The 16,488-nt window shown below is 45.7% G+C and overlaps 1 protein-coding gene across 1 annotated transcript in view; it reads right to left on the bottom strand.

Annotated features, from left to right (window-relative positions):
• Positions 1-9,548: 9,548 nt before the first annotated feature.
• The window catches only part of SLC12A8 (solute carrier family 12 member 8), a 146,649-nt gene continuing 139,709 nt past the window's right edge, over positions 9,549-16,488 (bottom strand). Inside the window, exons 12-13 of the mRNA XM_084871629.1 lie at positions 13,752-13,812; positions 9,549-10,045 (exon numbers count right to left, since the gene is read on the bottom strand). Of these exons, the coding sequence (XP_084727755.1) occupies positions 9,883-10,045; positions 13,752-13,812 (224 nt within the window). The 3' untranslated portion in view covers positions 9,549-9,882. The remainder of the gene's footprint in view (positions 10,046-13,751; positions 13,813-16,488) is intronic.

The following is a 16,488-nucleotide window of genomic DNA, read 5'->3' as shown; positions in this document are numbered from 1 at the left end:
AGAGGGAAAGGTGCCCGTGCTCCCCTCCTGTCCTTCTCCCCACACAAGTCACCACTACCCTGATCTCTTCCAGGATAGATCAGTGGTGTGTGTTTGTTTTTCAAATTTAATCCTCACTCAAGGAGTGAGGATATTTTTTTCCATTGATTTTGAGAGAGAGAGAGAGAGAGAAACATGGATGTGAGAGAGATACGATTGGTTGCCTCCCACTGGTGCCCCAACTGGGGCCAGGAATTGAACCTACAATTAAGGTACATGCTCTGCACTGGGAATCAAACACGAGAACCGTTAGTGCGAGGGCAGACACTCTAACCACTGAGAAAAACTGGCCAGGGCTAGATTAGTATTTTTGGATAAAATACAAAACACCTGGTTTTGTCTTTTATATCAATGGAATGCTGTAACATGTACTCTAGCTTCCATGGCTCAGCATTGTGATAGTGAGATTCACCAAGATGGTTGCCTGTAGTAACAGACTCTTCATTCTCCAAATCAATGGTACCCATGGTGGGGCTAGCCCACAATTTATTTGCCCTTCTACTGTTAATGGCCATTGAACAGTGATTACAAATAGCACTGCCATTATCCTGCATGTGTGTTTCTTTTGAAGGCATGTATTACTTTTATAATCAGGAGACAAAAGTATTTCCATTGGGAAACATGGAGACAGATGACCAAGTGGGATGTTTCAGAGAAGGGCTCTGGAATAGGAGGCAGAACACATGAGTCCTCATTCTGGCTTCTCTCTTCTCCAGTTCCATGACTTTGAGCCAATCAATGAACCTCAGTGAGGCTCCGTTTTTTGTTTTATCTGCAAAACATATAATATCTACTATTGGTAAGTGGATAAGATGATGGATATGAGGGAAAAAGTGTCATGCAAAAATCAAGGACATCATTTTATTAAAGAAATTAATAACAGTTACATTATGAGGCTCTTGATTTACCTGTTTGTAAATTTTGAAAATAATCATTGAATCTGTGATTTTCATTAGACAAAAGATCTCCCGAATCCTTGACCCATTGTAGGCAATAAAGGATAAATAAATAATAAATAAACGGTAATACAGTGGAACCTTGGTTCTCGAACTTAATTCGTTCTGGAGGGCTGCTCAAAAAACAAAGCATTTTTTCCCCATTTTTCTAATAAATATTAAATTAATCCATTCCAGACTCCCAAATGATTACATTTTAACCTGTCTTATAAGCAGTACATGTCTAATGTACTGTTTAATCCACATGTGTCAAACACAAGGCCCGCGGGCCAAATCCAGCCCGCCAGGCCTTGCAATGTGGCCCGCACTGCGCTGTCATCACTGCACTCCGCTGTCAGTTTATGACATTGTCAGTTTATGACTGTTCAGTAAACCATTCGGCCCGCAATTTAGGCTGGATTTTAGATTTTGGCCCCTTCTCTGATTGAGTTCGACACCCCTAGTTTAATCTATAAATAAACATTTTAAAGACAAAAAGAACATAAAATGTAAATGAAAGTTCAACAAAAAGGAAATGAAATGTATAGTAAAAAAATGAAAATTTAATAATAATAAGCAGCAACAAAAGTAAAAAGAAAATATTTGCAGCATGATTTTCTGAGATGTTAACAGTGGTAAACTGACTCATACTCACACATTCTCTCCTTTGATTGTCGCCTAAGAGACACGTGACTGGTCATACAGGGATCAGCATTAAAGGGTCGGACTGAGAAGCGAATTGTTTGAGATGGGAGACGTTGGAGAACTAAGGGTTGACTGTAAATGTATAAAAATGTCCTGTTTACAGAGTTCTTAGTGTTGTTATTGTTTTTAAATATATTTTATTGATTTTTTACAGAGAGGAAAAGAGACAAATAGAGAATTAGAAACATTGATCAGCGGCCTCCTACACACTCCCCACTGGGGATGTGCCTCAACCAAGGTACATGCCCTTGTCCGGAATGGAACCTGGGACCCTTCGCCCGCAGGCCGACGCTCTATCCACTGAGCCAAACCAGTTAGGGCCAAAGATCTTAGTTTTTCATGGACAAGTGGGAATATGTGGCCAAGACATCTTTTGCCTCTTCCAAGTAACCATGGTTTACAACAGTTAGGGGATCCTGGTCTAGATTAGCAGCAGCAGCAGCAACAACAACAACACACACACACACACACACACCCTCTCTGAGCTTGTAGGGACCCATGAGACAAGCCCAGCTTTCCTCCCCCACCCCCAGGGAATAGGGCATACCCACAGAAGACACACAGAGGCCAGGACTGGATTTGTCTTCAGATACCAGCCCAGTGCCCCGTCCACTACCCTGCATCGTAAGGAGAGAATCAGACAAGAGTGCGGGACAGGAAACAGGGCTACGTGTCTGCTGACCAGCAGAGCAAACCTAAGGCTCTGTGCTCTCTGCCAATATGGGGGCATTTGCTAGTGTAGGGAAGCTGGTGCTGTTCCCACACTGGGGTGGGCATAGGCAAGGCACCCGCTGCCAGCTCCCGCCCAACCAAACAAACTCTGTGTTCGGATGCTTGGGCCCTCAGCTTCCATGGCACTGGCAGCCCTGTGCTTGGCATTCAGGGGCTGCAAAGCTGCCGGGTCCCTGCCTTCATCTGAGTGGGGGGAGGGGGGGGGAGAGAGGGGAAGAGGCACGGCCTGAGTGAGAGAACATGTCAGGAAGGAGGCCACACGGGCAAGAGGGGCTCTGAGCAGGAAGTCATGACGAGATGGAGAAATGAATGAGAGCCTTGAAAACTAGGCATAGACTAGTGGTCCGTACCCCTGGCTGGACATTAGAATTGCCCAGTGAGTTTCTACAAAAGGTCAGTGCCTGGATCCCACCTACCTAGTGAGAATCTCTGGCCACGAGGCCCGGGCATCAGTATTCTTTAAAAGCTCTCCAGGTATGCGGATTGAAGGGTCCCAGGTTCGATTCTGATCAAGGGCACCTACCTTGGTTGCGGGCACATCCCCAGTGGGGGGGGGGTGCAAGAGGCAGCTGATCGATGATTCTCTCTCATCGATGTTTCTAACTCTCTATCCCTCTCTCTTCCTCTCTGTAAAAAAATTAAATAAATAAATAAAAATATATTAAAAATAAAAAATAAAAGCTCTCCAGGTGATTGTAATGTGCAGCCAGGGTTGAAAGCACTGCCTTAAACTCAGTGCTGGAGGAAATAGAGACAGTGTGAGCTTTCAGGCAGAGACACATGAGCAAAGTGGTTGCTCAAGGAGCATTTACTGAGCATGTACTCTGTGCCAGCAGGCACTGTGCTGGGCTCTTGGCACTCAGGGATGAGAAAAATAGAGAGAGTCCCTGCCCTTGACTAGCCATCAGATTAGGCGAAAAGACAGATCCATAATTAGAATAATATAAAGTATCTTGAGTAAGTATGAACCACGTGCTCTGAGGACATTGAGTATTTTCTGGAGAAAGCTTTCCTAGAGATGTGACATGAGAATGTGTTCCTGAAGGAGTTTACCAAGCAAAGAAGACAGAGGAGGACAGTTTAAGTGGAAAAAAGTAATAGAGAGACCAGCTGTGTCCAGTGTAACAGGGAGCATGGGGGGGAGGGCTCTGGAGAGAAGGCCACAGGCAGACTCCAAGGGCCCCGCTCTGTCTGAGCTCTGTATTTGAAAAGGAGCTGGGGAGAGCGGGTTGGCAGTGTCAGAGCGGGGCAGGGAGGCCAGTCAGGAGCCGCAGCAGGGATCCAGATGTGAAGTGATGAAGGCCTGGACCGAGGAATGGATGGTGGGAATGAGGAAGAGAGCAACCCAACAGTCATTTCCAAAAAAGGCAACAGGTTGAATCTGGTGACAGAACAGATGTAAGTATAGCAAAGGTGTGTGTGTGTGTGTGTGTGTGTGTGTGTGTGTGTGTGTGTGTGTGTGTGAGAGAGAGAGAGAGAGAGAGAGAGAGAGAGAGAGATGCAAAAATGTCTCCCAGTATGATTTGAGACAGTAGGATACCAGGAGAATATGGCATTAGCAAAGACGGGGAGGATGGGTAGATTATGTGAATTTCATGTAACTGCATCAACATGGAGATGTATCCAAAAGGCTGCTGGAGAGCAGACATTGGATTGTGGAGGGTGAGAAGGGAAAATATACAGAGAGAAAGTGGGATATCCAGGTGTAAACCATTTATACCAGGCATTTGGCATAGAAAGGAAGAAAAATGGACGGCGCCTGCAGACCAGGCACAGAGTGTATTTACCAGGACTTGCCTGTGTGTGTGTGGGGGGGGGGTGGGGGGGGGCAAGGAGGAGGAAACAGAGGTGGATGAGAGGGTAGGCCCAGGAGGTGTAACAGTGTGGCCTCTGGCAAAGGAGGGGTGTTTACCTGGAGGAAGGAGAGGCGTTTCCTAGTGGAGACACAGATGTCTGAGAAAACCTTCCCAAGGCCTGGACCCAGATCAAACCCCCTAAAGCAGGTCCGGGAAACTTTCCCACAGAGGGCCGGAGAGCGGGTGTTCCAGGTTTTGTGGGCTTTATGGTCTCTGTCTCAACTACTCAACTCTGCTGGTGCTGGGCAAAAGCCAGCGAACAAATGGGCGTGGCTGTGTCCCTACAAAACTCGATTTTCAAAACCAGGAAGTGATTAAAATGGTCAATTTTATTTTGTGTGGATTTTGCTTCAAATAAAATAAAATAAAACAAAACACAGACCCTGGGCTTGATTTGGCCCAGGGGGTATAGCTTGCCCACCTGCTCTATAGGTGAAGAAGGAATAGATGGGAACTTACAGAGAGAAGACAAGGTCTATGCAGCTTCCATGGGGACTTTGAGGAGTGGTCAGCTGTGAGTTCAAATCCAGCTCTGCCACTTACTAGCTATGTGACCTCGAGTGAGTTACTTAACTTTCCTGAGCCTTTGTCTCCTCGTCGGTAATATGGGGGACACAGCAGGACCTTCTTCATTGAGTTGTTCTAAGGATCGAAGGAGATAAGGAATATGAGTGTCTAGCGTAATGCCTGGCTCAATACAGACTTTCTTACCGAATATTAAGGACGGATCATGAATTGCAGGGTCACAGCTACAGCGGGCTGTGATCAGGTCCCTGAGTGACCGTGGAGAGCTCTCTGACTTGTGTCAGGCTGGAATAGGAGGCAGACACAAATGTGTACAGTGCCGAGCCACTGAGATTTAGGGGCTGTTTGTTGTAGCAGCATGTCCGCCCTGACCAACACAGAGACATAGAGTCACACAGAGGTGCTCCCCTGACAAGCAGCTCCATGAAAAACGGCCACTGCCACGGAGCACCTCCCCCTGAGACTTTGTGTGTGTGAGTGTGTGTGTGTGTGAGTGTGTGTGTGTGTGAGTGTGTGTGTGTGTGTGTGTGAAGGGGTTCGTATGTGAAGGCAGAGCTGTTTTCTCCATCCTCACCCTCTTACCACATATGGCAAATGTCACCTCGCACCGAGGAGCACTTCTCGGGCCCCCTACCTGGCTGCTGGGGCACAAGTGCTAATCCTTTAAAATGCCACTCACCCTCAGGGCTTCCCAGAGTGACTCTGACCAGATCACGTGGCCCGTAGTTTAAGCCAGGGTTCCCATTTGCTAAGGCCAACTTTTTTCATTTATTTTTATTTTATATAGTGCCTTCTCTGACTAACACGTCAGAAGAGGACACGCTGGTGCATGCACACACACACACACACACACACACACTCACACACACACACACTCACACACACACTCACACACACACTCACACACACACACACACTCACACACACTCAAACACACACACACTCACACACACACACGCACTCACACACACACACACTCACACACACACACACTCACACACACACTCACACACACACACACTCACACACACACACACACACACACACACTCACACACACACACTCATAGGTGTTTTTTAAGAAACACTGAAATAGGCTAAACACCAAGGCTCTCTACCATTTTTGAGACTCCCATTTAGAGAACTGCTCCTGCCTCTTTTAGAAGAAGGCTTGTGGCCGCCCTCACCTCCATGACTGGTCACCTGCTCTCTGTCCTCCCCTCACCCGGCCCCTCAGCCTTGGGGACAGAGAAAGGGCACCGGCCTTGATGCTGGGAAATGGGCTGCATGCCCAGGAGCACAGCCAGCGGGGGACCCCCTGAGGCGGGTGGGTCTTTCTTGCCATCTGCTCTGCCTCTTAGTTACTGTGACCTCCCCCTCCCCTGCCTCAAGAGTCAGGGGCTCACGCCTGTGCTTGCATCCATTTCTGCTTGAGAGCCTCCTGCCAGGAGCCCAGGTATACCTCCCTGATGCCAGAGTGCTGGGTGGTGTGTGGTGAGCCCAGACCCCTGTATTCCCTTGTCTGCCGAGAAGTGCAAACAGTAAGGAATAACCCCAGCTGAGCAAGCACCACCTCGGACCCGCTCTTGGGCATCTATGTGGACATCGAGGGTATGAGACGTGGCAAGAAGTGGGTAATTTGCTCTAGAGTAAGCCTCGGTTCAAAAGAACCAGAGAGGGCGTAGGCTTTTTGATATCTAAGAAAAATTCCTCAGGCTCTGGGAAGGGAAGGGAGAAGCCGGAGAGAAGGGAAATAGGAAAGTGGCCAAATGCGTGTAATAACAAGGGTGTGGGAGGAGGAGGCAGAGCTGGAATGGTGACCAGGTGGTAACCTTGTCGGTTCTCCTCCCTGCGGCCGGGCCTGTGCAGGTTTCCTGCTGTTGGCCAGTGGAGGCGTCCCTCTGTGTCTGTGGCCGATGAGACAGTGAGGCTGATGGAAGCAGCAGGACTCCACTCGCTCTGAAATTTTAGGCTAGCAGGAGCCAAGAATCACTGCGGTTTCCCCTCTCCTCCCCTCCCTCCCTTCATTCCTTCCTTCTTTCCTTCTTTTTCTGTCCCCACAGTAAGTGACATGGAGTCCGCAGCGGTGGGAGAAGAACACTTTTACGATACCTCTTCCACCTTCATTTCCTCTCCAAAATGTGTCCAACTTTAGTATTCACAACTCCACTTGGCTGCAGGCAGATTTCTAATTCCCATTTTACAGAGAAGAAAACCAAGGCTCTGTGAGGTTAAGAAGCCTGCCCCAGGGCACAGAAGTGGTAAGATCCAGGATTCAAAGATTTTCATCCCCAAACCCATGAGTTTGCAACTACTGACCAACTCCTTCCCAAGTGAGCCCACTTCAAAGTTACTTAAATCCAAAACACCAATCAGAAAGAATATATGGCCCTAACTGGTTTGGCTCAGTGGATAGAGTGTTGGCCTGCAGACTGAAAGGTCCCAGGTTCGATTCCTGTCGCAATGTATCTTGGTTGCAGGCACATCCCTAGTAGGGGGTGTGCAGGAGGCAGCTGATCAATGTTCATCTCTCATTGATGTTTCTAATTTTCTATCCCGTTCCTTTCCTCTCTTTAAAAATTAATAAAAAATATTTTTTTTAAAAAGAAAGAATATATGCACCCCTATGTTCACAGCAGCACAATTTACAATAGCTAAGATCTGGAAACAGCCAAAGTGCCCATCAGTACACGAGTGGATAAAAAAGCTGTGGTACATTTATACCATGGAATACTATGCAGCTATATATATAAAAAGAATCTCTTACCATTTGAGACAGCACGGAAGGACCTGGAGAGTATTATGCTGAGCAAAATAAGTCAGTCAGAGAAGGATAAGTATCACGTGATCTCATTTATATGTGGAATCTAATAAACAAAATAATCTGATAAACAAGTAGATCCAAAGACATAGAAGCATGGGCAGACTGACGGGTCTCAGAGGGAAGGTGGGGGTGGAAGGGTGGGTGGGGGGAGATTAACCAGGGAATTTATATGCACAGGGAATTTATATGCCCAGGTCACAGACAATGGAGCGGTGAAGACCTGGGAGGAGCGGGTGTGGGGTAAAGGCAGTCAGTGGAACGGGGAAGGGGGACATCTCTAATACTTCCAAAAATAAAAATAATTTTTTTAAATATAAACCACATACACACACAAAAAAAAATAATAAAGGAATTTTAGCCATCCAGTGTAGCTCAGTGGTTGAGCACTGACCTGTGAACCAGGCGGTCATAGTTTGATTCCATCAGGGCACATTCCCAGGTGACGGCCTCAATCCCCAGAAGGAGGCATGCAGGAGACAGTCAATAGATGATTCTCTCTCATCACTGATGTTTCTCTCTCTCTCTCTCTCTCTCTCTCTCTCTCTCTCTCTCTCTCTCTCTCTCCCTTTATCTCTAAAATCAGTAGATTTTTTTTTTTTTTTTTTTTTTTTTTTACAAAAGTGAAGTCCAAGACTCTCAAACTTAATAAGAAATCTATGGGTGAGGTGCAGAAAGCTGCACTTTCAAAAGCCTGCCCAGTGATTCTGAGCTCACTGACTGTGGAGAGCCTCCCCCACCGAAGAGAGAGGTGATAACTGACCCAGCAGTCCTTCCCTCCGGGCTCAGCAGAGGAACCACTGACTCTGGGCCAGCTGCTCCCCTGAGCTGGGGAAGCACGAAGGCCTGGATGTTTGTGATGAATGCTGAGCTCACAGAGGAACCAAAATAGTCCTGTCCCTCATGCATTTATACAAAAAAACAAAAAACAAACAAACAAACAAAAAAACAGCTGCAAAGGTGTGGGGAGAGCTGGGGACCATAAATGCTTTTTTGAGAACATGAACCGTTGGGTAATCATGATAATTTACCTTTTTTAATTAAAAAGACCTTCACTACACAAAAATAGCTTACAGAGGCATGTACCCTTTGATCTTGCAATGCCACGTTTGGGAATTTATCCTTCAGAAATTCTTTTCGCTTGTACATATGCACAAGATTATTCAATGCAGAGCTGATTATAACAGCAGCAGAAGACTGGAAGTAATCCAGATGCCACGATTGTGGAACTGATGAAATAAATCACAGTGCATTCATACAATGAAAAACAATGAGGAAACTGTATATGTAATGCTACGGCAATGTCTCCAAGATAGATCGTTAAGGGGCAAAGCAAGGTGCGGAACACATGTATAATCCGCTGTCTTTTGTGTATAAAAGGGGAGTAATAAGAATCCCCATTCCTATTTGCTGGTCTATCATCAGGAACGCTGGAAGCAAATATAAGAACAGTGTGGTGACCTCTGGGGCAGGGCATGGAACTGAACAGACGGGGAGCAAGGACGAGAGGGAGGTTCTTCACTATGTACACTGAGTGGCCAGATGATTATGATCTCTGAAGGCATAATAATCTGACCACTCAGTGTACGTATATGTGTGTGTGTGTGTGTGTGTGTGTGTGTGTGTGTGTGTGGTGTGTGTGTGTATATATATATATATATTAGAGGCCTGGTGCATGAATTTGTGCATGGGTGGGGTCTAGCCAGCCTGGTCAGGGGGAGGCCACATTGGCGGTTGACCAGCCTACCTGCTGGTCAAACTCCTGCTCGAGGGGATAATTTGCATATTAGCCTTTTATTATAGAGGATATACCCTGAGTGGCCAGATTATTATGCATTCAGAGATCATAATCATCTGGCCATTCAGTGTATATGATGATACTTTGGGGTTTGGAACCATGTGGGTGCATTATTTATTCAATGAGTAAATAATAAAATAAAAATTTAAACAACCATTTATTGCGGCCCCGGGAACAACCAGTTTGGTCTGGTCTGGTTCTCCACGCCCGCGGGTCTCGGTGTCCATGGGGAGCTCTTCTGACCGGGAGCGTGTTTCAGAGCCACTGCCATTCCCATGGCTCCCTGCTTGGCGGTGGTGGGCCAGACCAGGATGCAGATGCTCATTGTCCAAAACGGCCGTGGGAGGACACGTCTCTGCGTTTCCTACTGAGGAGAACCAGCTCCACAAGCGCCCTGGGAGTGGAGTCCACGGAGCACTGGGCAGCTCCAGGAGAGGAGGCCCCGGCTGCCCAGGATGGAGCGCCCAGCACCCTAGTACGGAGGCATCAGCTGGTCTCGGCTCACACGGGAGGAGTGGTGGTAGCGGTCCCGAGTGGCGAAGTCTGTGTTCTCTTGGGTGAGCTGAGTCATCTCCATGTCCACCTGCACCAGGGACGGCGCCAAAATGATCTGCTCTTGTGGGGATCGCAAGCTCCTTTGGGGAGAGAAACACACAGGCCAGTCAGAAGGAAAGACCCAGTGCTGAACAGGGAAGAGGAGTCTCCCCGGGGACAGAAAAAAGTATTTGCAAAAAACAAAACAAAACATTATTGTACTTATTATTGAACATGTATGTTAAAAAGCACAGCTGTATCTGTGTTTGTTCATGAGGCAGAGAAGCATGGAACAGACCATCAAACTGCAATGGGAAGGCTGGGGAGGGTTAGGGTAGAGGTAAGAGATCAACCCAAGGACTTGTATGCATGCATGTAAGCATAACCAATTGATGCAAGACACTGGGGGGGGGGGGGGGGCGGGGTTTGTAGGGAGGCCAGAGGAAGGTCAATGGGGTGGGGGGAAAGGAGACACATGTATTACTATTTGTAATACTTTAAACAATAAAATAAAACTTAAAAAAACAACACTGGTGCAAGTCACATATACAAATGTTCATGAATAAAGTATGAGAAATGAGTATAAAATAAAGAGAGAAGTGACTTTTACCTTTCTTTAGCATACATGTATAAAAGTGTACAAAATAACCATCCCAACAGTGTCATGTGGGGACGCGATAGCATTTCTTTGCTTTTTTGTCAGGTGAAATAATGGAATGGAGAGGCTGAAAGCCAGAGAAGAGCAGAAAGAGAAACCTCTTTGGTTCACGGGAAAGAAAGGTGAGTGAGGAATGATCTCCAGAGCTAAGGCTGATGTAGCAAGCAGCTAGAGACAAACTACACAGGCTTTGACCCCACGTTGGCCTGAAGACAAGGGACAGTCCCAGTGTGGATTCCACTGTCACTGAAGTGCCTACACACAGTTGGATCTGGAATAAGCTGGGACACACGAGGAAAGTGCCAGAGGCTAAGGAGTGAGGAGAGCTCCAAACGGAGGTCAGGATGGACAGAAGATGGACACAGTCATGGCTCTGCCCCCCATCAGCTCAGTGACCTCAGAAACCGCCCCACCTCCTCACGCCAAAGCCTTTGCCATACCTGAGACGTGATTGCCCCTCAGAAATTTAACCGAAAAGAATCATCTACTGGCCAAACCAGTTTGGCTCAGTGGATAGAGCATCAGCCTGCGGACTGAAAGGTCCCAGGTTTGATTCCGGTCAAGGGCATGTACCTTGGTTGCGGGCACATCCCCGGTACGGGGTGTGCAAGAAGCAACTGATCGATGATTCTCTCTCATCGATGTTTCTAACTCTCTATTCCTCTCTCTTTCTCTCTGCAAAAAATCATTAAAATATATTTTTTTTAAAAGAAAGAATCATCTACTGTACAAGTAGTAATGTCAATTGTTTAATTAGGGGATATACTTGACATTTGTAAAAACATTTTTAAAGGTATAAATCTAATGGTTCCAACTTTAAAAGTTAAACAGAAAGCTTCAACTGACTTTGGCAAAAAGTGCTGTTACAGAAATTTAGATCACATGATGAAGGCCTTGTAGCCACTGAGAATCAGGTTGAGGTTCTCTGAGAAATGAATTAACTTCTATTAAGGTTGAAACTTCAAGAAATAAAGTTGAGAAGTGTCAAAATGCCAGACCAATGAGCATAGAAGTGTTTTTGCCAATGCATTTTTTTTTTTTCCGTTAATGCTGGCTTGTTTGTTTGTTTGTTTGTTTTAAAAGGTGAAACCATTGCATTCTTCTGAGTTCTGGTAAATAATATGCCTCATTTTTTAACCTAGAATAGTCTAAAAAATTCTTACCCGGGGAGTTACTAGGACTTTAGGAAAGAAAGCCTTTTTAGGGTCAGGCTAAATTTTACATAATTCTGGGAATTGTAGATGTCATAGAGGGAGCAATTTAATCAAAGCCCTTTGCCCAAACACCTTCACTACACCGTTCCTCTTCTGTGATTTCGAAGAGCATCTGAGTCTATAGTTGTGAACGAGCAGACAAACCAACAACCTTCAAAATTATAAAATTGAAAACACAGCTACCAATTTCTACTTTAAAAGAAATCATCACATTTCTTGATCCTTTCACCTTCCTAAATAATCATCACAAAACGCCGCTCAGCAGCCATGGGGAGGCCAGCAAGTGCAACGCTGAGACTCAGCTGACGCCTCCGTCGCCCACGCCACAAGCCCCCGGAGCTACGTATAGTGCGGGCTGGGTTCTGTTCCAACCAAAGCACTGCCCTCTTCTAAGAATAATCTGCTCCCGATACACTCTCCTTTCCACATAGCACTCCAGTGACCTCAGAGGGGAAATTCTAGGAATTCAGGACGCAACATAAGGAGTATCGGCCTCCCATGGCCATGTGTAGGCTTTAACACTGCAAATGCCTAAAAATATCCCTGTAAATCAGACAGGGCCCAATACTCTTAACCACTCATCAGCTCCAGCTCCAGATCTGCAGGCAGCCTCTACACAGAAGCGATTTCCACTGAAACTCAACGTTTCCTCAGGGCTAGGTGACGGGAAAGAGACCAGAGCGGGAGCGTGGTGATCCCTCAGACTGGGAGCGAGGCAGAGAGGGGGCCCCAACCCTCCCATCGCTCCGCGCAGAATGCTAGTCCAGCTTCCCAGCAGATGACAGGGATCTCCGTGCACACCACCCTCCCGCCCAGGCTTTCCCCTGTCCGTTTCCATGGCCCCTGCTCCTCTGTCTTCATCATCCCGGGCTCTAGCAGCAAGGTTTAATTGCTTGTGCAATCCTGAACAAAATTGGTAGTGCTTATAAAGACTTGTCTTAAAAAGGATTCTTGGAAGGCAGGAAGGGGGCGGGGGTTACTGTTTACTAGACGAAGTGTCTCTGTTTTTGCAAGACAGAGAGTTCTGGAGATGCATGGTGGCGTGAGTGTACTTAACACCCCTGAACTGTACACTTGAAAAGGGGAAAAGGCTACATTTCATGTTATCTGTACTACATCACAATTAACAATATGGCGGAGGTGGGGGTGGCTCTGAATGTACATCTGGGATCCCAGGGAAAGGGTTCCACAGTCCATTAGCAATGTCTGGGCATGGAAGGTAGAAATGTTGGCAAGTGCAACCCAGATATCTAGATTTTCAAAAACAAGTATGAAACCAAATAAACACTCGATTGAGTTCTGCCCAGATTTTCCCAGCCTGCAGCTTTGGTTCCTCACTGATAGGGAAGGAGGAGGGAAAGTAAGTCCCAAGGCCCTCGAAGGTGAGGTAGCATTGTCTCCGGAAGCGGGGAGGGCGGTGGAGGAGGAAAGAGATTAGGGCGCTCATGAAATCTTATGTCCTCTAGGAGGCCTTCTCCTGTTTCTCAGGAGAGCCGATTCTTCCCTTTTCCTGTGTGTTTGAACATGGAGGTGCCCCAGAAATCCCCCAAGATCCCTCCTTTATATATATTTCTGTACTTGGTTTCTGCACTTTCACCAACACAGTCAGATCAACGGCCTTTGGGCTTAATCTTATGTGTGATGATGCACTGATGCTGGTGTGTCTCGGACTGTGAACTCAGTGAGAGTGGCTCTCTGGACTTGGCGTCCGCAATCAGATTCTAAATAAGGCCCGTTCGCGATTCCTGAGGCTAGAAAGCAGGAGGACATGAGCCAGAGGAAGTTTCTGATGAGCTGAGGCTGGATGGGGGAGGGGAGTGAGGAGCAAAACCTGAGTCTCCTCCAGGGTCTCAATTGTTGGGTTCCCGCACACAATTCACCGTCGCCCAGTTAGAAGCCGGACCCAGGACACTCATCCACCAGATTAGCACTGACCTGCAGGAAGGGATCAGAAGAGACCTCATCCATCTGCAAAAGCTGAAGTTGGAGGCTGATCCTACAGGGAAGACATACACATGGATATTGATGAAGGCTCTAGATATGCATCTAGAATCTCAGTTTCAGTAGAATATATATCTCCTGACACACATGCACAATTAGTATAATTTTTTTCCTTTTTTCAGTCTAAGCACACAATACTCATTATACTATTCCCTGACAGCAGCCTGCTAAGGACTACGTACCCATATGTAGTTTCCAAAAATTTGTTTCTAGATTCCAAATTCTCAAGAAAGACACTGAATAAAGTGCTATAGAGAAAAAAGCAGACGACTTGCTAACTTCAGTCCTATAAATTAAAAAAAAAAATTGATATTTTTTTCTTAGATTCAAACTGTGAAATATGTGCTATAAAATCCCCCACTAGACCACCCGCCCTCTGAAGATAGGAGCATGTCTTCTTCATCTTGTAACCCTCCCCACCCCCGCAGGAGCTGGCACCCAGGAACCTTTCCACGGGTTTGAATCCAATTGCTCACCGTGTAGAAACGTGAGAGCTGAAGTTTGAAGTGAGATTGTTGTTGATACTGACTAAATATACTGACTTCAGACACACTAATTAGAACAGGGCTAACCAACTTTTTAAAAATATATGTTTATTGATTTCAGAGAGGAAGGGAGAGGAAGAGATAGAAACATTGATGATGAGGGAGAATCATTGATAATTGCCTCCTGCACGCCCCCTACTTGGTATCAAGCCTGCAATCCAGGCATGCGCCCTGATCAGGAATGGATCTGTGACCTCCTGGGTCATAGGTAGACACTCAACCACTGAGCCACACCAGCTGGGCCTAATCAACTTTAAAAAACAAAACAAAAAAAAACACAAAAAACCTCATCCCTTCTTTGGTGTGGGCGTTTGTTTTATAAATCTCATATAACAAATTACATATAACTTTAGGAAACCAAATCAAATGTCATTTTATACAATGCTCTTCTAAATTATATGTATTTGTACTAATATCTACAATTGCAAATAGAAAGTTTTTAACGTATTCTGATGCTATCAGGAGGAAGCAAATAAAAAATAAAAACCAACATTTATCAACTGACCTTTCTTATTTGTGGTCATTTGGGTTCTAAGTTATCTAAATTTTATTTGGAGACTGGCCTGAAATGTTATGTCATATTTTCCTGTGAATAGATTTCTGGGAATGATTTGAATTTCTCACGATCAAACTAACTCCTAAGAAATTTAGAGGCAATCACTGATGTAATTACTGTGTTCATTAAAACATATTCTGTCCCTTAAATTAGTTGGTACAAGGACCTCTTGTTCGCATGACTTTTCTAAAGCATTGTTATTGTTTCTGAAACACCCTCACAGACACACCCACAAATAACGTTTAATCAGGGAACTGTGGCCCGGTCAAGGGGGACACAAAAAAGGGAGGCTTCCCCTAGGAAGGTGGCTTTTTTTTTTTTTTTTTTTTTTTTTAATATATTTTATTGATTTTACACAGAGAGGAATTGAGAGGGACAGAGTTAGAAAAGTCGATGAGAGAGAAACATCCACCAGCTGCCTCTTGCACACCCCCTACTGGGGATGTGCCCACAACCAAGGTACATGCCCTTGACCGGAATCGAACCCGGGACCTTTCAGTCCGCAGGCCGACAAGTTATCCACTGAGCCAAACCGGTCCCAGCGAGGGTGGCTTTTGAAGGATCCTGAACTGAGAGACCTGGATTTTCCTCTCAGGTCACCCCGAGGGCCTGAGCAGGGCGTGTCTTCATTCTGGGGTTTACTGTTCTCCCTTCCACTCCACCGTCTTTACCAAAAGTCCTTGAAAGCATTATTCTTAATGTGCTTGTGACTGCAAGTGTATGAAGTGCATTTCTTTTTTCTTTTTTTTTAAATATATTTTATTGATTTTTTTTTACAGAGAGGAAAGGAGAGAGATAGAGTTAGAAACATTCATGAGAGAGAGTCGTCAATCAGCTCCCTGCTGCACACTCCCTACTGGGGATGTGCCCGCAACCAAGGTACATGCCCTTGACCGGAATCGAACCCGGGACCCTTGAGTCCGCAGGCCGACGCTCTATCCACTGAGCCAAACCAGTTTCGGCTGAAGTGCATTTCTTTCAAAAATACATATCAAATTGTTCTAATTCTGAAGAATGTTTTCTTCCGTTTGCCTGCATTGCTGTGGTTCATTTAGTTTAGGACTTAGAACTAATTGCTTTATTTTTTTTTATTTTTTTTTATATTTTATTGATTTTTGTACAGAGAGTAAGGGAGAGAGATAGAGAGTTAGAAACATCGATGAGAGAGAGTCATCGATCAGCTGCCTCTTGCACACCCCCTACTGGGGATATGCCCGCAACCAAGATACATGCCCTTGACCAGAATCGAACCCGGGACCCTTCAGTCCCCAAGCCGACGCTCTATCCATTGAGCCAAACCGGTCTCGGCTAATTGCTTTATTTTAAATCGGGGCATCATAGAATTTTGTTGAAAAGGGCTCTCAAATGTTTGTGTTTTTTTTTTGTGTGTGTGTTTTTAAATAGCTGTATTGTTGAGAAATAACTGAAATCACCATAGAGTATTGATTATACTTTCTTACTATTATATTCTTGATGCTCTGACATTTGGGGCCTTGATCCTAGAGATAGTAAAGAACTCCCCTGCAAACACCCCTTTGATATACAAATCAACCAAACCAGAGCCCACACC

This window comes from Pipistrellus hanaki, assembly GCF_964339955.1.
Source record: "Pipistrellus hanaki genome assembly, chromosome: 2".
In the NCBI taxonomy this organism is placed as follows: domain Eukaryota; kingdom Metazoa; phylum Chordata; class Mammalia; order Chiroptera; family Vespertilionidae; genus Pipistrellus; species Pipistrellus hanaki.
This window is presented reverse-complemented; position numbering and strand designations above follow the sequence as displayed.